Source organism: Chelmon rostratus, chromosome 18 (genome assembly GCF_017976325.1).
Source record: "Chelmon rostratus isolate fCheRos1 chromosome 18, fCheRos1.pri, whole genome shotgun sequence".
Taxonomy (NCBI): Eukaryota; Metazoa; Chordata; class Actinopteri; order Chaetodontiformes; family Chaetodontidae; genus Chelmon; species Chelmon rostratus.
In genome coordinates, this window is record NC_055675.1 from 10,878,341 (window position 1) to 10,898,800 (window position 20,460).

The window sequence follows — 20,460 nt, forward strand, 5'->3', positions numbered from 1 at the left end:
CAAAGTGAGACAAAATGAGACGTTTGTACCCCCGTGTGTGCTTGCATTTGTGCATTCAAAAGCAAGTGTATGTGCATGTTTATCTCTGACCTGGTCTTTCTGCGTATCTACATGTGTGCAGGTGTATCCATGTTTGGTTTTTGCCACATTATGTTGTCCTGATCTCATCTACAGTAGCTGATTCGCAATGAAAGAAGATGAAAATGTCAGACCGTAATCTTATACTAGCAAAGCAGGTGAAGTATACACTTGCACATCTGCACAGTGAAATGAAATATGAGGTTTGGCGTGTCTCCCCAATCTAAAAATAGAGCAGAATAAAGAAAAATGTCTGCAAGTGTAAAGGCCTTTTCACAATCGGTGGCTCATATTGCAAATGGCAGTTTGACAAAGAGCAGCAGAGGTTAGTAAGACAAAAAGGGGATCAGTCATATTACGAAGAGACAGTCGTGGGGCTTATTATTTATTGTGCATATAGTTTTGCCTTTGTTTAAGAGTGTGCGTATGTGTGTGTCTCAAAGTGGGTGGAGGTTTCCCCTCTAAAATTCCACTTCCTGCGTTTTGAAGTCTTAGTTGCACATCTACATGTCAAAATAAACAACTGCACATGCTCTCATGGAACACATACACACAGTACAAGTAAACAGACACAAACATGCTCTCTTTACAGGGTCACACAGGTGACAGAGAGGGAACTCTTCCCTTGCAAATGTTTCTAGGGCAATTTGAAACCAAACGCAGACACAGCACCTGATATGTAATGGAAATGGAACATATTGCATAAGTGAAAAGTCATGTATGAAACAGTCATTAAAATTGTAGTAGTGTTTGCAGCTTTTATCTTGCATTGTCCAAGAAAAACCTCACTCAAACCAAGTGTTTGGCATTGTGTGAAACCAAATAAATGTTTTGGGGTTTTTTTTTGCATGTTTTCTGTTTTCTTTATCTAGTCAGATTTAGACATTAATTAAATCCGGATCTGCGTTGCAACAAGACTGAGGTGTGACTTTTCACACCTCTACACCGGATCTCAACATTTGGTTCCTTCGATGCCTTTTACGAGCTTTTTGGTCAAATCTGTGCTGCCGATGTGGCCACACGGTTCACGGTAAGTCTGATCAATGAATCAGTGGCGGGCGAGAAGGATTTCTGAGAGAATTAATGTGGGGCTGATTAGATGGATTAAACAGATGGACGGACAGATTGCTAGAAGAATGAGCGGCTCAGTGGATGGGTGCTTTGTTTAAATGATGCAGAAATTATATTATGGAATCACTGATAAACTTTGCATCCATCATATATTCTCTGTAATTAAATTCTAGGAGATGCACAAATTGGTTGTCAGCAAATAGATGGCTGTGGTATCTATAGAATCAAGTGAAAGCAAACAATTGCAAATCTGTCAACAACAGCATGTAAATCTGAAAACAGATTAATCCTGGCGTAATTGTAGAAGACAAAGCCTACTTGCAAGTGGGTGAGGGGTGAAGTCCATCCCAAAGGTTGGCAGTGGATATGAGGTAATGTTTTACATAATTTGCCAAGGGCACCAGGCATCATGGAAGAGTCTTTCACAGGAACTCACCCCCGGGGAAAATGCAAAACATACACCCATGGCAGTCTTTGGCAGGTGGTCCAAATAACTAAAGTCGATAAAGAGACACATGTGAGGTCCTTAAAATGGCAAACTGTGACATTAAAAGGCAATAATTCTGATAGTAAATAAAAAACTTTTATATTTGATCGACTGTTTCCATACAGTATGCATTCACTAAGCAATTAGGTGTGCTAAATATTCTTTAAAAGTAATATTGTTGCTGAATAATGACTGCTGGATTTCAATGTACTGCAGAATGATAATCACATGCATGTTTATATACATTTATTGCCAATTTCTTCGCAGTTAGTCAATATGTCGGTTTATTTAACCACATAGAGGATCACATTCACTACCTGTTTGAGACCGACGGTTGGGACCGACCCTTCCTCAATGCAGGCCTTTACATACACCTAGACACACTCTCTCTCTCTCTCTCTCAAACACACACAGACAATTAACAATACACTCTCGGCCTACCCAGCACTGCATTTGAAAGTCTGGTGGGATGATATCTCAAGCCCAGGGGTGATCATTAAAAATCATTCAAATGAGCCAGCCTGTGCACACAACGCTTTGCAAAGGGGGCAGCCATCACAATACCTGCCCTTAACCTGTCCAATCGTGCCCATGCAAATGTCCTCAGCTAAGAGTCAATGGGAGTCAGGCTTCCTGCTCAGAGTACTATAGGGGAATTTGCATACCCTGGTTCTCTTCCTTCAATTTGGTTTCAGATAACAAAATGTTGTTTTTAATATTACCCTCTAGGGAAAAGGCGCATTTGTGGCTTGTGCAGAAAAAGCTAAAGACACCTACTTACACACACACTCAGACACACACACATACACACAAATCAAACTTCAGACCAAATTCCATTCAAATATTTTCTTATACTTTATGTATGCATACAGTATATATTATACTCTAAGTAGGATTTAGGCATTTTTTGTGCTTCTTTTTACTTCTGTGTTAATAGTGCTGTTGACGCTGGTTATCACTGATGTTTTAGTTATTTTTTGTGCTGTATCCCTTTTACTGACCTACTTCTCTTCCAATGTGGGGCATCTTTAATAGCAATCTTGCACGATAGCTGCAGTACAATTAAAATTTGATTTGAATAGATTAGAAGTTCCACCTCCTCGAGGCAAAAACCAAAAAAAATACAGGAACAATTCTCGTGTACACAGGTGTGTGTAGGATTTGAAGCCTACAGGGGATTGCAACCAGGCAACCATGTGATACATTATATCACAGGCCTGCAGTTAGATGTAACAGGCTAGCACTAAAAGTTAACAGTAACATAGTTTCAGTGTCACAACTGCATAGGCTCTGAACCAATATTTTCATCACTAGGTTGTAGAAATGACAATGCACACAATATGTTTAAGACACATCTAAACAACCAATGTCCAGTCTTGTAAATATTGCTATTTCTTCTGTGTGTTAGTGCCTCACTTCACTGAGCACTCTGTCCACACTGTTGAATCGAATACTGAAATTTGCAGTCCATGGTCATGTGTGTATGTGTGTGAAGCCCTTTATCAGGCCACTATTATGATGACTGCCCTGGGACAATAGGCTGGCCTGGGGTGATGGTAATTACAAGTGACCAGGACAATACGGTCGCGTATGGAGGAACTAATACAATGAGAAGACACATTTATACAAATAAAGCATTAACCCCCCCCCCCCCTGCAATGAATGGCTGAGCATGGCGCAGGAGGATGGAGAACTCAACCAAAACAAAATAATCAGAATACAAGGCGACCAGTTGCCTTAATACAGACTAATGCAGAAGTTATGCAATACAGCGAAGGAGCATTATTATTACTCATCTTTGACAGAGGTCTGCTGAAAAACAGGCTCAACTTGTTCCTTGTTAAATGTGGTTCATTTTGAATAGATGCAAAGACATCATCAGCAAGCTACCGTTTAAGAAATTTAAAAGGCAACCTGAGGAATATCCTGGATAACATAAAGGCAGTCATGTGTCCTTTAAAGACAGTTATACTACGAGTTATGTGCAATAGATTCCCACAGAAAAGTTGAAGTGCCACTGCACTTCTTTAACTCTCTCTGTCTGGTCGAGCACAAAAGGTCATTTTATCGCCGGACGATAAGACAAAGGCCTTGCATGTTTTATCACTGGGGAACATCCGTATTTGTAAAACCAGCACACAAACAGGTAGCCGAGCTCTGGAAGCATGGCAACTTCACTTTGCATGCCAAAAACCCATTCCGCAATTGTTTACTTCGTCCAGACTCATTAGTTTCCTTCTGCTTTTTCATCAGAAGAGAAGTAACTCACTGAAATTGTTGACAAAATGCGTGTAGCGCGGACTCCCAGGCAAAACGCGCCTTTAACAAGTCTAATGTACAACAGCCTGGTGCCTTCAGGAAAACTAAGTAAATTTTGAACACAACTACTTGGCACGCAGTAGGCTTGCATGGTATGATCCTAGATGCACCGCACTTACTTACAATTTACTTGTTTTTATTTGCAGTATATTATCGAGTCACCTTTCATCGTATGTTATCTAATTATGTGGTCTAGATCTTGCCAAGCAGTGTAAACCGATCTTGGTTTAAATAGCACAAGGTATTTTTTAGGGGGAAAAAGGCATACGTCAAAAGGTCTTCTGAAAATATATTAAGCTTTTTTATATGATTCACCTTGTTCGACATGAACCAATATTTTCACTTTTTTCTAGTTCGTTCAAACCGGAATAATAAAAACGTCGGACGGCAATTCAACTATACTGTACTGCACATGCGCAGTGAGCCGCACGCGCTCTGGAGCGCCAAATTCACCGGGATGCGAGGGAGGGGAGGAGCGCTGATGAAGGCTGCTGTGTTTAAATTAATGTCAACCTGCCTACTCGCTGGGAGAAGAAATCCAGCGCAGATAGCGAAACTACGTGCTCAGCGCAACTTGCGAGCCGCTTTACAGATATTAACATGACTCGGCGGCCGAGAAACAGGTAAGCTGAAACAGGCCAATTACTCTTTAATGCACATTCTGTTAAACTTTCTCTTTTCCTCTATGTGCGTGTTATATCTTACGTAGATACTGTTTTTCTTCTGATGTTAGCCGTCATTTCTGTTGGATACGGCGTGAGTTGTGAGGCTAAGCGTGCATTTGACAGAGTTTATGTTTTTTCTTCACAAAGTCTTTGGTTTTCCGAGCGCTTCTGTGTTTGTGAACCGTTTTGTTTTCTTGGCCGTTAAAGCTGAGTAGTGGTGTGGGTGTCTCGCTCGCGCGCCCATGACAGGTGGTGGTCATCTGGCATGTGCGCTCCTCGCGCTGCTGTCAGTGGTGAGAGAGAGAAAGGGGTCTCTCTCTCTCTCTGCCTCCCTTTCTCTGTCTTACACATACACACACGCAAACACACACTCACACGCGCACACACACACACGCACGAATTAAGGACGTTAGGCGGGTGGACAGGCGCGTGCCACGCTGTGCACAAGACGGTGCTTGGACATTTTTTAACAGGAAAATACAAAATCAAACACAATGCAGCATGGCGTCTATCTGTCACTGACTAAGCGCACTCAGAGACTTGAATGAAATTGAATGAAACTTAGTTTAAGATGGTTTTGAACATATTTATATTTTATAGCGCTTGGCTTCTCCGGTGACCATCACCCCAGCCACAGAGGCACAAATGTTTTCATTTTCACTTTTTATAACTTTCAGATTGGACCTAATACACCAGTTTAGCTGGCACAAAGTGAATAAAAACCCGCCTTGATTAAACTTGCATACACCCTGAATGTTGCCGCAGCATCTCTGATAGCGAGGGGCGCTCATTCTTATTTTGGAAACTGCGCTTTTACAGCGTCCTCCGTGAGCACTTGTCTCCAGGACAGGCTGTATTTTCTGTATTTCCCTTGTTTTGATATACGAATCGCCTCAAATTATTGCTGAACTCGCTCTTACAGCTTCCACCAGCTTTGGACATCGAAGGGCATCAGCCTTACCGAAAGGCACCTGGTTAAGCTTAATATATTAAGCCGGCGTGAGAAGTTACTGGAGTTTCACCAGTGAAAGTTTCTGTGCAGGTTATTGGTTTATTTCATGGTTTTATGTAGATAACCTGAAGACAGTGAAATTCCCACACAAAGCCATTGATTGAAATATGGGGTATCATTAATGTTTCGTGATGACATTTTCAGTTGATTCATCATTCTCAAGATGAGTGGAGTATGCTGTTGTCATTGTATTTTTAAGTCCGCTCCAACTTTTTTTTTTTACTTGGTGCCATAATTCTTTCTGATTTTCTGAAAAGCATAGTGTGGTTTGATTGTTAGAAACCCCAAAACTCGTGACTGCTATACATTTATAATCCTTTTTTTTTTTTTTGTATGTATGGTGTCAGTTTCGTTAATCATTCAGTCACGCATTTGGGTAAATGAACAAAAATAAGGAAGATAATCCACTGTAAATATCCTCAAGTGCGTGCGCGCACACACACACACACACATACACCTCTCAGTGGGGTTCCTGTTCACCTGTTGCTTTGTATGACACCAAAGTACCCTACCCAGCTTCCACGTTGTACATGCTCCACATTCTGATTGGTTAACCCACCACTTGGTGTCAGTGTGTGCAGTGTGTGCAGTGTGTGTGTGTGTGTGTGTGTGTGTGTACATGCATGGCTGTGCTGTACAATGCCATTGCAGGTCTGAACACGCCAGGGTCATGAAATTATGATCGCATGTGCCAATCCCAGTATCTGTGGAAACCAAAAACATTGGAACCTGTTCATCCATCCCCCCTCCCTCCCACTGCTGTTCTTGCTCTCTTTCTCTCTCCCCTTGTGGGTGTCTTGGCTAAAAGCCTGCACCCAAACCTTCAAGAATGACTGGTTCTGTCTGTGTTGACACCTGATGAGTTAAAGAGTGGGCAGAGTTCTTTATGCACTTTGTAAAGAGACGATTAGGGAGTAGTTTAGAATGGACTGGTACTTATTGTGCTATTATTTACCTTGCTATTATCTTGCACTGTTCTTTTCACACAGTCTCCACTTGCTTTTTAAAATTTGTCTTTCTCTGTCCCTCTCTCTCTCTCTTTGCAGTGTTTACAGTAGTGAGGAGGATGAGGAGGAGACCGAGATGTATGAACATGATTATGATGGATCACTGGCCAAGGCAGGCAAACGCCACCTTGGCAAAACACGCTGGACTCGAGAAGAGGTACACACAGAGACACCGGTCTAAACAAAACCTGCTGTTCAGTACAAAATATTTAACACAGCCCACATGTTGAAGAGAAGCAGCCTCCCCAGGAACCTGGGAGCATTTCTTTTTGTTATTGTTTGGTCTAACCACATCCATTGACAACATATTATATTCATTTTAAATTGCTGGTAATGATGTTCATCGAGTGGCAGACATTATACATCTGACAAACTGCATTATGCGTTTTTGTTTCTGTTCAGGATGAGAAGTTGAAGAAACTCGTTGAGCTTCATGGATCAGAAGACTGGAAAATCATTGCAAGCTTACTCACTGTAAGTAGGAGGTCGGTGCATACACACATGTCTGCACACAGGCACACAGAGACTGGAAAGGAAACCTAAGCAATATTTGACAAGACTGTCTTGTGCAGTGGTGACAAACCAAGAGGGTTTTCTTTTATTCTGTTATTTCCAAATGAGTCTTAATGTCTTTATAACTTAGCCCTACCTTAGTTCTAGGACGATTACCAATCCTCTTGCTTTTTGACCTACCAGAATCGTACAGATGTGCAGTGCCAGCACAGGTGGCAGAAGGTTCTTAACCCAGAACTCATCAAAGGGCCATGGACCAAAGAGGAGGACCAGAGGGTAAGAAAACAGCCTTTTAGGGCCTTAATGAAAACTTAAAAATGCACTCACAGGTCACACACAACATATTGAAAATCACTGATGAAACTGTATAGTGAGACCTTCACATGGCAATGCAGAACCACTTTTGATGCAGCACAGCTCAGAACCATTGATCAAATTGATTACAACAATTTTGAAATCTACATAAAGATGCTTCTCTCATAGAGAGCCATCAGTAGTGACCTTTAGCACCATTAGGCCTGTGTTGGATCTGATAATTTATAACGTATTTGGATACCACTCACAGGAAACAGGCAATCAAATGTCATCTAGGGTAAAAAAACAATTACTTTATGTTCCTGTGTGATTAAAGCAACCATTCTGTAGCAACTCCTTGGCATATATTGCACATTTTCAGTTTCCCAAAAAGTTGCCATTACTCAACAAGTAACAGGTTTAGTCTCTTAAAACCTGCAAGGTATTTATTGAACTAGTTTGAAGGAGTTATATTTCCACTCAGATGCCAGTGATTGTAATGATTAGCAGAGTGGCTAACGTTCCACTGGAAACTCCCTCAGTGCTCACCACCAGGTGTTCTCAATCACCTCTACATGTTGAAAGATAAAGAGGGAAAGAGGAGCTGAGAGGAGAGGCATTCAATGATGCAATGTATACTGTTTCTGAGATTTCTCTGGGTAACTAACAAGATTTTTTATTGTCCTTTTGTCTCTGTTTCTGTCATTTCTTCACCTATTCTACCCCTCATATACCTGTGATCTTCATTTCTCTTACACTGTACCCCTTTACTTCTCCCTCTCCTCCCTGTTATTGCTCCTTCCTTCCTCTTTCCTCATGCCCCTCCACTACCATTTACTTCTCTTCCTTTTCAACGCTCTTCTTTATCCCCTCTTGTCTTTCCACTTCCTGCACACATACGTAAACACATGCCACCCCAGGTGATTGAGCTGGTCCAGAAGTATGGAGCCAAGCGCTGGTCTGTGATCGCCAAGCACCTGAAGGGCCGTATCGGCAAGCAGTGCCGTGAGCGCTGGCACAACCACCTGAACCCAGAGGTGAAGAAGACATCATGGACTGAGGAGGAGGACCGGATCATCTACCAGGCACATGAAAAGCTGGGCAACCGCTGGGCCGAAATCGCTAAGCTGCTCCCTGGCAGGTAAAGCAGAGAATGGAGAAGGTGGAAAAAGAGAAGCTAGATGAATCACTGAACCCTTGTTGGTTGGCTGTGCAATGTTGCGGTTGAGAGGGTGAAATGGGGGAGGGGTGTTGGAGGAGGAATGAAAAGAGAAGAAACAAATGAGAAAAGGAATTAAGTGAGCACACTAAACATGAAAGATGATGGAGGTGTGAATACGTATACAATACAATACACATTATTTTTTGAAACTGGTTAAGACGATGTCAGGAGAAGGTGTTCTTTGTATAGAAAGGTCTAGAATTCAATGACACAAGACGAAAGGAATGAGAGAAAAAAGATACCGTAGTTTTAACATGATTGTAGTTGTAACTTGTCAGTTTTGTGTGTGAGTGTTTTAGTGCGCGTGTGTCCGCGACTGTCTCTATTTGTGGCAGACTCTGTGCGTGCATGTATTGATAGTGCTATCAAGCAACGCATCACACATGATTTAGCATTTTGCATGCTTTGTTTTGTGATGAATAACCTGTCAGTTGACATTTGTTATTCATGACATCCAGGACTGACAACGCTATCAAGAACCACTGGAACTCTACCATGAGGCGAAAGGTGGAACAGGAGGGCTATCTTCAGAGCACGTCAAAGAACAACAACTCCTCACTTTCCATCAGCCATGGCTACGGCAAGACCAACAATCACATCATTGGTTTCCCCCACCAATCGCCCAGTCACACGCAGCTGCCACTCAACTATGCCTACATCACCGACACGTACAGAGTGAGTGAGCTTTAAAGCCAAACTTAGGATGCTGGAAGGAAAACTAAATGATGCTGACTGCGTGACTCATGTATTTGCCTAATGTGGATGCATTTCTGATCGGCTGTACAGGTACCGCTCCCAGTGGCGCGGCATTGGAATATTCTGAACATTCCCCAGCATGGAACCGCTGCTATACAGGTAAGAACAGCAAATAAATGCAGTGTAGTTGATCGCTATAGTGAAGCAAGAGGAGGGATTGTAAGACGAGAAGATGAACAGGTTTGAATTGCTGCTAAAATCCGCCTGCTGCTGTCTTTTTCTCAGAGACACTATAGTGAGGAGGACCCAGAGAAGGAGCAGAGGGTGAAAGAGATCGAACTGCTGCTCATGTCAACAGAAGATGAGCTAAGAGGCCAGCCATCACTACCAGTGAGTCGCGTGTGTGTGTGTGTGTCAGTCTGTGTAAGTGTGAGTGAGCTTTGAAATGTTTAAGTGTGACAGCACAATTTATGTGCGTGTGTGTTTTGACCCTGGCTTTGAGGACAGTGGTTGGATGTGTGTGTTTGTGCGTATAAGGAGGAGGAAACATCTGGGGGGTCTGTTTCTGCAAAAGTGATGAAATAGGACCTTATCACCATTTGTGTGTGTGCATGACCCCTTGTGCAACCCTGTACCCAACACTTCTGTCACTCTTTACATTAAAGTTCCCTTTCTTCTTCTCTTTTTCTCATTTGTAAATTTTGCACCTCTTCCCTTATTGTCAGGCTTGCATTTTCTCTCTTGTGCTTGTTTGACACTTTTTAAACTGACCCCACTATGGTAATATTTTCAGATGCTTATGTTTTTTCAGCATCGTTTCTAGCCCTCACTTTTTATACCCTTTTCTCCCCCAGATGCATTTGCCCTATCCAAGCTGGGCCAGCCAGAGCTCTTTGACCAACAGCTCAGAGGGTGTGCCAATGTTATTACCTCATCACCAGGCAGCCGCCCCTGCTCTGCCTCTCGACCAGAGCTGTCTGCCCGAGGAGAGCGCCTCCGCAGCACGTGCCCACAACAGTAACGGGCGCAACAACAACAACAACAACAACAACAGCAACAGCCATCACAGCAGTCCCACGTTCTCAAATACTATTCCAGAGTTCATGGAATCTGTCATTGATTCTGTAAGTATCTGAATTTAGTTCGCCTTTAGACTATATGTTAAGTATGCTTTGACCACCTACGTCAAAAAACACAAACAAAGATAGTGTAGCGGTTCGCATGGACAACATCAGATTTCATCCAGTCGTGGGCCCTCACCCATGTTTTCCCGGCCTTTTCCTAGAGCCTCTCCTCAGTGGATGAGGCCACTACCAGTGGGCTCTTGGATAGGAGCGCTCTCAGAACAGACAGGGTCTTCCCCAGTCAGGGCTCAAGAACTGCTCACAGAGCATGGGCGGGTTTCATCTGCTCAACTCCCAAGCCTTCACCAACCAGAAACCTACCCTTTTCACCCTCACAGGTAGTTAAAGTAGCTGCGTGTTGTCAGAATCCATCCAATCACCAACCCGCCACCTGATGATATCAACGACCAATCATTTAGAATTAGTGTGCCTGCTGCTGTTTTCCATCTTTTTTGTTTTATTTCAGCCATTTTATCCATAAATTGCCTTTTGACGCACCAGTCCACTTTCTCCTTTCCTCTCCATTTCTGTAGTTTCGACCACGTGTGCTCCTGTGATCTGCCAGATTTTTGCTGCATTGAAATAAACCCGTCAAGCTCCTTTGATTGATTGTTTTTTTCTTCCTTCTGTTTTACAGTTTCTCAACCAGTCAATGAGTTCAGAACACTCCGACAACGACAGTTTGACAATGAGCGAACCTGTGGACTCCAAGCCTCTGATTGACCACACTGTCAGGCCCCAGAAAGAGAATGAAATGTGAGTGGCTCTATCTGATGTATTTTAATATACAATTATTCAGAACTAGTGGTAAATGAGGCTTTACAGTCGTCTCTCTTCCTCTCTCTCAGGTTCAGGACTCCAAACATTCGGCGTTCGATCATGGAGTCATCTCCCTGTACACCCACTCCTTTCAGGTCAGCCCTGGCCCTGCAGGAGGCCAAGTACGGACTGCCCAAACTACTGGTAAGAAAGAGACTTCAAAACTATCTTGAGTCCTGAATTTACCATTTTAAACTCTGTTGTATCTGTAGTGTCTTTGTGACTCACTGTAGATTTTGTGTCTTTTCCAGAATGTCCCTTTGGAGAAGCAGATGGTGGAGTCCATCAAGCAGGAGCCGATGGAGTGTGCTATCGAGCAGCCACCTTTGAAGAAGATAAAACAAGAGGTACTTAATAAACACGTACACATATGCAAGAAGTCATGCAGACAAATGTGAGACTTTCAGTTTTTATATTGAGAAAGCAAAGGTGAAAAGTAGAACGTACATTCAGATTGTAGTTGTGAGAGCAAATGTGCATAAATGAGTGGGGTTTTTGAAGTTTTGCAACACATTCTTGATCAGCTTGGGGTATGATTGGAAGTTGCCGTAGTCAGGGAAGATCATTAATGATAATTATATACGTTACATGACCATGATGTATTTTGGGTCCTAGGTGGAGTCACCGTGTGAGAGGAGCCCATGTATGCAGTGGGAAGGACAAGACCTTCACACACAGCTCTTCTCCCCGACCGGCCCTGCACAGGAAGTACCTGTAAGCTCACATTGACTTAACAGTTCATATTGTTTAAAAAAAAGCTACCCTTGATTACTCACAAGTGTCCTCAGACTTAAATCTTCACCTCAGATGACACTTTACCTCTGAATATATGGAAGACACCCCTCCCCTTGCTTCCTGTACTATTGTACTTTGAGTACTGTTGTAATATTTGTAAATCAGCTTGACTTCTCTTGTTAAGAAATGTTATGTGCGTTTTGTTGCAGGACCTACTTACTAGCTCATTATTGAGTGAAGATGGACACAAAGCCTACCACCTCCCTCGCAGAGGCATGGGCAGCCCACTACAGGTGTGTTGACGTTTGTATGCATGTTTCTTGATCTAAATTTAAAAAATAATGCTAAAATTGTTTCTATTGCGTGATTAAAAACTCATCTTCTCTCTTTTTCTTGCTAACTGCAGCTCAGTTCCTGGGAACAGGTGACCCGTGGGAAATCAGAGGAGCATGTTTTGGCCTCGGAGCAGAGCCACAAGTACATCAACACTTATCCTACGAGGACACTGGTCATGTAGACAGAGACACATGTTGATCTGGAAACATCAACAATCCCTGCGCTGGACGCAGCGCCGTGGGTTACATATTTGTTGTGGTACAACAGTTGGGAGAGGCTCTATGCCATTGGTGTTTTTACACTCACACTTGTTGGATTTCAACCAACCAAAGACTATACAAGTTTTGTTTTTGAAATCATTTATATAGAATTTGCTTTTGGTTTTTAGAAATGTACGTCCTATCACTTTTGGTCTTGTCATCGTATTTTTATCAATGTTGTATTATAAATGGGAAACGGTGGCTATATAATTTGCATTTGGGCTGTATTATTAATTCCGAATTTTGATATTAATATAAAGAACAAGTTGATTAATTTATTTCTTTTGCTTTGATTATGACTTTGTTGTTGTTGTTTTTTTACAATTGGCCAATGGAGCAGTGTTGTAAGTTAAGTATTTAAGCCCTGTTAGCATTATCATAAATCCAACGGCCTATTAATTAATCCAAAACTGACCTCTATATTTCAGTCATGAAAGTTTCTTTTTTTCTCTCTCTCTTTTTTGTACCGGCTACAACGGGTCTACTGAGAATTTCAAAGTGTTAGGTCTGTGCCACCTCATATAAACACTTAACTACTGAACATGAACAGCTGCATCTGTTCTAACATCATTATTCAACAATGAATTTTACTATGAATTTTATATTGTCATGTATCATGTTTTACACCACAGAAGGGGGCCAGCCTTATTAGTATTACCCGGTTACCACATTGGCACCTTTATTTCATAAAAATGTAGTTTTCATTTCAACAATTTATTTCTGGCCTTGTATGAGGAAACAATCAATGAACAAACATTACATTTGTTAGAATTTAAGTGTATACATATATATATGTATGTGTGTATACATTTAAAAAAATTAAATGAGCTTATATGTTTGAAACCATGAGCTTCACCCAGTAAGAGTAAGACCAAGCTGCACTTGAATTTTATATTCTCCATAAAAAGCGTGACTATGAAACACTGATATATTATGCTACAAACAAAAGCCCAGATGAAACTTTTATATGTCTGTTTTTTTTTACTTTTCTTTGAATAGTTTTGTATTGTTTTGTAACGCATATCCAATCAGCATTTTGTTGTCTTACTAAGACTGCAGTAGACCATGTCAAACACTTAGCAGACAATCTTTTTATACATTAAATGCCTTGTTTTTATACTAGCTTTTGTGCTGAAATGATTTTATAAAAGCATTTATACATGCCAAGTTTTTATGTTTTTATACTTTTATATACTGCCTAGTAAATAAAGTGTGTTGCATTTTTTACATCCTTGTGTTGAGTGTCATCTTTGGGAATATTAAATAAGATGATAATAGGAATAGGAATTCAAAAGCTGTTCTTCAAAGACAATACGCAAACATTTTCATATATTTAAGATGCAAATATGCTGGTATTACTCATAACTTACAGTACAAATAGCCTGTAGTGATTCAAGTCACAAGTGTTAAGAGCAGTGTGAGCCACACTATTGTCTCGAGTGATTCCTCTGTTTAAAGTGAATGAACTATTTGCTGTCCAGTGTCTCCGAACTCGAAGCTATCTCTAGCATTCAAATGTTTGTGATATTGTAGTATTCAAATACTTCACTACTGCCTCACACACAGTTAAACACACACAATCTTGCAGATAAAAAGGTCATCAGGTTGTGCAGGGCGTATCATAAAATTGCCTCCATCTGCCAATTACCACGCCAGCCGGTGAAGTTAATAAGCAAATGTACCCAACCGCCTCTTTTTCTGTGGACAAGGGACCACTCATATGAATATTTCAAACCTGCGAAGAGAAGGCTTACTCTGGTGGCCCTCAACTCCTGCACACAAAGTTTGAGACTTACTTGAGACACAGCTGTGAGCGCATGTGAATATACTGTGCGCAATGAGTGTATAAAACAGCATAGTCCTCATTGTTCTCCAAAAACACACACATGCACACACAGTCTCTTGAGGAGACTTGTTTTCCTGTGTGGCCATGAAAGCCAAGGGGCCCGGACTCAGACCAGGAGCTATATTTACATCCCCTCCCTCCCACGAGCCACCTGCACCCCCCACCTCACCCTGACCCACCACAGTGCCCTCAAATATAGATTCCCATCTCAAGTATGGGTCTCGGAGGGATACATAAACAGAAATGACATTCATCACGACGGACACAGCTAACAGGAACTGTGATATATAAGGCAGGGCCGAACAGAAATAGTTTCCTCAGGGCTGCATGCATGCTTACTGCAGTGACACACGTGTATTCACATATTTAAAAGAACATGGTGTGGTTTTAACTATTGTAACAAAAATGGTGTAAACAGAGAGCAACGCGACGAGGGTTGCTCAAATTCAGACGATGGGTTTGAAATTCCCTGTGAGCAATTGTAGCGTGTGCGGTTTTTGTGTGTGTGTGTGTGTGTGTGTGTGTGTGTGTGTGTGTGTGTGTGTGTGTGTGTGTGCGTCTTGTGGAAAGAGGCCAGAGCAAGAAGCAGACTTTCACACTGGGAATTTCACCATCTTCTACTACACCCAAAAGAAAAAAAAACCCAAAGCCCCAAACCCCACGAGATTTTCAGACACCTGCTTCCACTGAGTGAGAAGCCAGCTGCCTCTGTGTGTGTGTGTGTGTGTGTGTATAGACGGTGGTTTATTGACAAAAACAATATAAGATCCAGATGGATATAACAAGACATAACATCCTATGACAGCTCCTTTAATCAAGTGAAACAGTAAATGAGGAATGCAACTGCATTATCATCAACAGCGCAGTGCAGCAATCATTGGAGACAGGCGACAGGAGAGCGTGATCATGCACAACAAGTGTTTTGAGGCAAAGAGAAACTCAAACAGCACAGAAGAGTAGACGTTTTGTACACATAAAGCACATGTAAAATAGTCAAGAAGGGCAAAGAATGCCATTTGTGAAAAATAAAAGCGCCACATAAGCAAGTAAAAGGCAAGTCCAAGTGTAAAAAAGGCAAAAATTGCCAAAAACAAGCTGCACTTCAGTTCAAACAGACACTTACTACCCTTTTTAGAATGGATAGATGACAGAAGTCGGAATGAAAAATGTGGCAAAGGCTGTTGTGTTTTATTTTGGTGTGTAAAAATGTGCAGCCATGCACTCAGAGCTTAAACCTATTTATATCCTCGAAAAAAAAAAAACATGCACTGACCTTTCAGCAGAGGAGGAAATGCAAAAAATGACAGATATCTCTGTCACAGGCCCAAACGTAGCTTCCACAGTGCTCCCCTTAGCATCTGTGGGATTGCACCTGTATACTGGTGTGGCCTTTGGTCCAGGGGTGCCATGGCAACAAGGAGACTAATCAGTGAAGGTGACTTCTGGGGGAAGCATGCAACTTTAGATTTTATTTACACATTAAGTCTTTATTAGACAACGTTAACATTCTGACACAGCATAGAAATGTCAAAGTGTAAACATTTTTAAATCTTCCCATGAGAATGGGACATATTTCTACTAAAAAATCAGCTCAAATTGTCAAAGCAGAAGTTCACTCTCACTACTACATCTTTTATTCCACCCTCCTTTCCCTTTTTTAAATCAAACATGTCTGTCGCAAGCAGATTGGCTCATAAATTCAGTTTGACGTGTCACAATAGATTTATAGCCGGATGTTGCAGAAATGGCGGGCTCCTGCACACGCGCGTGCATACTCACAAAACGAACACACTCCACGCACTCACATGCTTGCCAAGCGTGCTCTGGGCCTGCATAGATTACTCTAGCCTGATTTCCTCATTCCCTGGGCGCTGTTGTGGTCGGAGATACTCAGGCAAGAGCAGCCGCTCCCTGCTGGCAGCGGTCAGGTAGGAGGGCTGGGCTTGCACTGGCCGGGCCTGATAACTGCTCTACCCATCCACGGTGCGGAGATGAGGAGAGAAGCGGTGGGCAGAGAAGGAGGCGAGGGATGAAGAGGCAGGGAGAGAGAGAAGGCTGAAACAGGGTTCTGCTTCTTTGAGTTCATAGTTTCTTTTCTGTATTTAAATTCTTGCACCAAAAAGGTCAAGAAGTGAAACAGAAGTTGGGCGGTTAAGCAGAGTGGAAATATTAGCTTCGGACAGTGTGCAAAAAAGGGCGGTGCATTAAAAGAATAGCTTGACATTTTGGCAAATGTGCTTATTCATAAAATTCAGAGGAGGCCATCAACACCACCCTCATGTCTGTGCATCTCCTTTCACAGCAGACGTTTGACCATTAGTGATGTCTCTGTTCTGAAGCCGTGACAGTGTGACAGTGAGCCAGCGTGCACACTTAAACTGAAAAAGCTATATGGAATCCAGCCATCACTCCTTTTATTATTCACACCTGCAGCTAACATAGCCTGTCGCACATCCATTAGCTCTGTTGACCATCATGTGATCAGATGGCCTCTCTCCCTTGTGGTAGGTAAGGCCTGTTTTAGGCAGGAGAAACACTCAAGCACCCAATCACAGCTCTCGCAGCCGAAGTTGCAAGAGAGCAGCTGCATTTTCCAAAAACGTCATTATATCTATATTTTCTGTACGTCTGTATATTTGTCACCATGAAAAAAATGAACAATATGGGACAAGAAGCACCAAAGACGTTCCGCTGTTCCAGAACACGTTATTCTTCAGCACAGGTGTTTATAATAACATCAACAATGGCTCTGTGCTATTCAGCTGTCCCACTAAGACATGACAGCGTGACAGCATGAACAATAGCAGCTGTCATTAATTCAGTCATTATTATTAAATGTCTTGATTGGGGTTCTGTGAAATATGTAAAAACTGAAGTGTAAGTATTCCCTCAGCCTGCGTATTCACAGTAATGCAGATATTTGCGTGCCCCTCATGGAAACAAGTCTCAATGACCACAATACCAGAGATCGGGCGATTTGTCAGCCAACATTACACAGTGTGAACACTATGCGACTTATTCTGTCAGGATTTACACATATGAATGTGAAGAAACACAAAGGATTAAAAACAGGACTTCCTACGGTTTTTGGCAGTGAGTGAAATTTCATCAGAGCTCAAGGAGAAGTTGCGGTGCAGTGAGCCACCTGGGCTTAACAGGTTAAAAAGTTAAGCAGCATTAGTAATTCCGGTATGAGGTAAACATGAGCTCTACCCCAGCAGCGTTGGTCGCCCAGAAAGGGCCTGCTGCGAGAGGGAATCTGTTCTGAATGGAAGTAATATGGGACAAGCTTGCCCCGAATTGGCCCAATCACACCCGCAAATAAAAGAGTGTAACCTATATATGGCAAACGGTGCAAACTCAGGCTTATTTAGTGTGAGAGGTGACACGTTTCACACAATTCAATTAGAATTCAGGAGCTCACCATTCAAACAAGCTATTTTACTGCTATAATATAGCCTGGTATGTAAAGAGCATTATACTACAGATGTAGGTTGTGTGTGTGTGTGTGTGTGTGTGTGTGTGTGTGTGTGTGTGTGTGTGTGTGTGAATAGATGAGTTTTGAACCCTTTTTCAGTTTTCAGTTGTCCGTTTGCAGATAGAGGTAAAGGTTCGGGACCCCAGCCCAAAACGTCCATGTTTGTCTGCAGCCACGTGAGGACCACAACACACGGACAGTATGCAATTACCCACTGACTCACAATCACAAAATGCACATGCGTGCATATGGTCACACACGACCAGAAGACACAGATTGAGCAGATAGACCCCGGGCATGTGGAAAGAGAGACTGAGATAGAGGGGTAAGAGAGGTGAGCACGCTGAGGGAGAGAGCGAGAGTGAGAGAGATGGGGACTGTTGGAGCTGCTGCTGAAGTGATTAGACTCGACTGTAACAGTTACTGTCACCCCAGATTTGGCCGCGATTCGTTTGGCCGTTTGTTTGTTGTTTTTCAGGACCAAAAAATGTATAGAGCAATGTGCCTGCTGCAGATAGCCCCAAAACAATAACTGTAAACATTTTAAAGTGGGTCAGGACAGCCAAAGTCGTGCCAACGGTGTCAAAGAGCAAAAAAACAAGACGTTTGGCCATTTGATTAAAGACAAAAGAGGGGAATAAACAACCGTATAAGAGAGGAGATCAGCAGAGAAAAAGCATGAAAGATAGACGGACTGTTTGAGAGTGAAAATCAAGACAATAGTCTCCAAAAAAATCAGCTATTGATCAACAGAAACTTAATATGAGGACATACAGCTTCCAAATAGAGGCCGCAATCAAAAAATATTTGAATTAAAGGTCATTGTTCGGCTTTTTTGAGTAATGGTTTAAATGTCTGGTTTATAAAATGTTACACACTGAAAACACGCTGTGGAACAAACTTAATACCGGTACCAGTACCAGTGGGATGTTTGACCCGTTGCTGGTGTCATTTGTTGGTTTTCTAGCCATCAGTAACATTAACCCAATGCACCCACACTGAGCACATTTAACAAAGACAAATAAAAGCAGCAAATCCTCACACCTGAGAAGCTGAAGCGAATGTTTGGCGCTTTAGAAACATCTTAAATGATTAATCAATCATAGATTGTCAGTTAATCTTCTGCTGACTGGCTAATTATTGAAGCCTCCTTTCTGCTGTGAAACAGAACATGAAACATAAACCCAAACAGAAATTCTGCTGTGAAATGATCAAATATTTACCCAGCACCAGCTTTTATAATTACACACTCTAATACTCTTTTATAAGCTTTCATTTATATTTAGGGCTAATTTGCCAATATTATTTTATTATTTTCCTTGTGTGAAAAACCATATCGTTACTGGCAAATGCAACTCCTATATGCAAAGAATGTGCTCTACCGACTTTTCTGTGCAAATTTCCTAAGGTATATATGTATTGTACTACGTGTACATATTATTATAATAATGCAGCTGTTTGATTTGATTGTCATAATGTGGACTGGAGAGGAATGAGCTTATAACATGCTCACAATCAGCATGAAGGATTATAACTGATGGTTTTTATACTGCAAACAGTATGAAGCAACTTTTTCTTCAAGTGTAAGTAGAAAACATGGAGCTGTAGTAAAAAAAAAATATTTAGACGCCGCAAATAAATCTACCTCATCGAAGCAGGTGTCATGAATTAAACACACAGACATGCACACACACACACACACACACACAGAGTGTGTGGTCAGATATGTCACCCAGTTTCCTAACTTGCAGAGGCCAAAGCCTTTTCCCAGCAACACCCCTAAACACACGCCACACACACATACGCACGCACAAACACCCACACACCGCTGCTCAGACCTCATTTTGTCTACTTTCACATCGGTCTGTCTGTCTCTGTTTTCTTCATGACACGCAGGGACAGAGAGAGAGAGAGAGAGAGAGAGAGACAGAGACACAGAGAGAGAGAGAGAGAGAGAGAGAGACAGAGACAGAGAGAGACAGAGAGAGACAGAGACAGAGACAGAGAGAGAGAGAGAGAGGAGAGAGAGAGAACCAGAGAGACAGACAGAGAGAGACAGAGCGAGAGAGAGACACACACACACACAGAGAGAGAGAGAGAGAGAGCCAAAGAGAGATTTCTGGTAGAAATTTGGACATAAGTAGCCTGGAAATTCCTCTGTTTGTGTGTGTGTGTGTGTGTGTGTGTGTGTGTGTGCATGCGTGTCAGTGTGTGTGTGTGCTTGTGTTTCTATTTGGGTTCAGGATTTGGTGGGGGTCGGGGGGCGGGCATGTTGCTAACTTTTTGTCTTGAGAACTTGTGCTTACATACAGTCGCAAGTACCCCCCCATACACACACTCTCCCTCTCTCTCTCACACACACACACACACACACTCACACATTTACACAGCACAAAATGACATGTTTTCCCGCTCGGGCTTGGCCCAGCTTCCCTATTCACCTGGGTAAATAGAGCAGAAGGAAGGGCCTTTCAATGGAGCCCACCACACACATGCAC

The 20,460-nt window shown here is 42.2% G+C and overlaps 1 protein-coding gene across 2 annotated transcripts; it reads left to right on the forward strand.

Moving 5' to 3' along the window:
• Positions 1-4,482: 4,482 nt before the first annotated feature.
• Positions 4,483-13,865, forward strand: myb (v-myb avian myeloblastosis viral oncogene homolog). Of its 2 annotated transcripts, XM_041959112.1 has the most exons (16): positions 4,483-4,578; positions 6,679-6,796; positions 7,042-7,113; positions 7,336-7,428; positions 8,367-8,587; positions 9,127-9,343; positions 9,455-9,523; positions 9,650-9,754; positions 10,219-10,488; positions 10,650-10,826; positions 11,126-11,244; positions 11,337-11,451; positions 11,559-11,654; positions 11,923-12,021; positions 12,252-12,335; positions 12,449-13,865. In XM_041959112.1, the coding sequence occupies exons 1-16, from the start codon at positions 4,556-4,558 to the stop codon at positions 12,557-12,559; spliced, it is 1,989 nt and encodes a 662-aa protein (XP_041815046.1). In that variant the 5' UTR covers positions 4,483-4,555; the 3' UTR covers positions 12,560-13,865. The 2 variants fall into 2 exon arrangements, with proteins under 2 accessions (XP_041815046.1, XP_041815045.1); XM_041959111.1 differs by lacking the exon at positions 10,650-10,826.
• Positions 13,866-20,460: the final 6,595 nt, after the last annotated feature.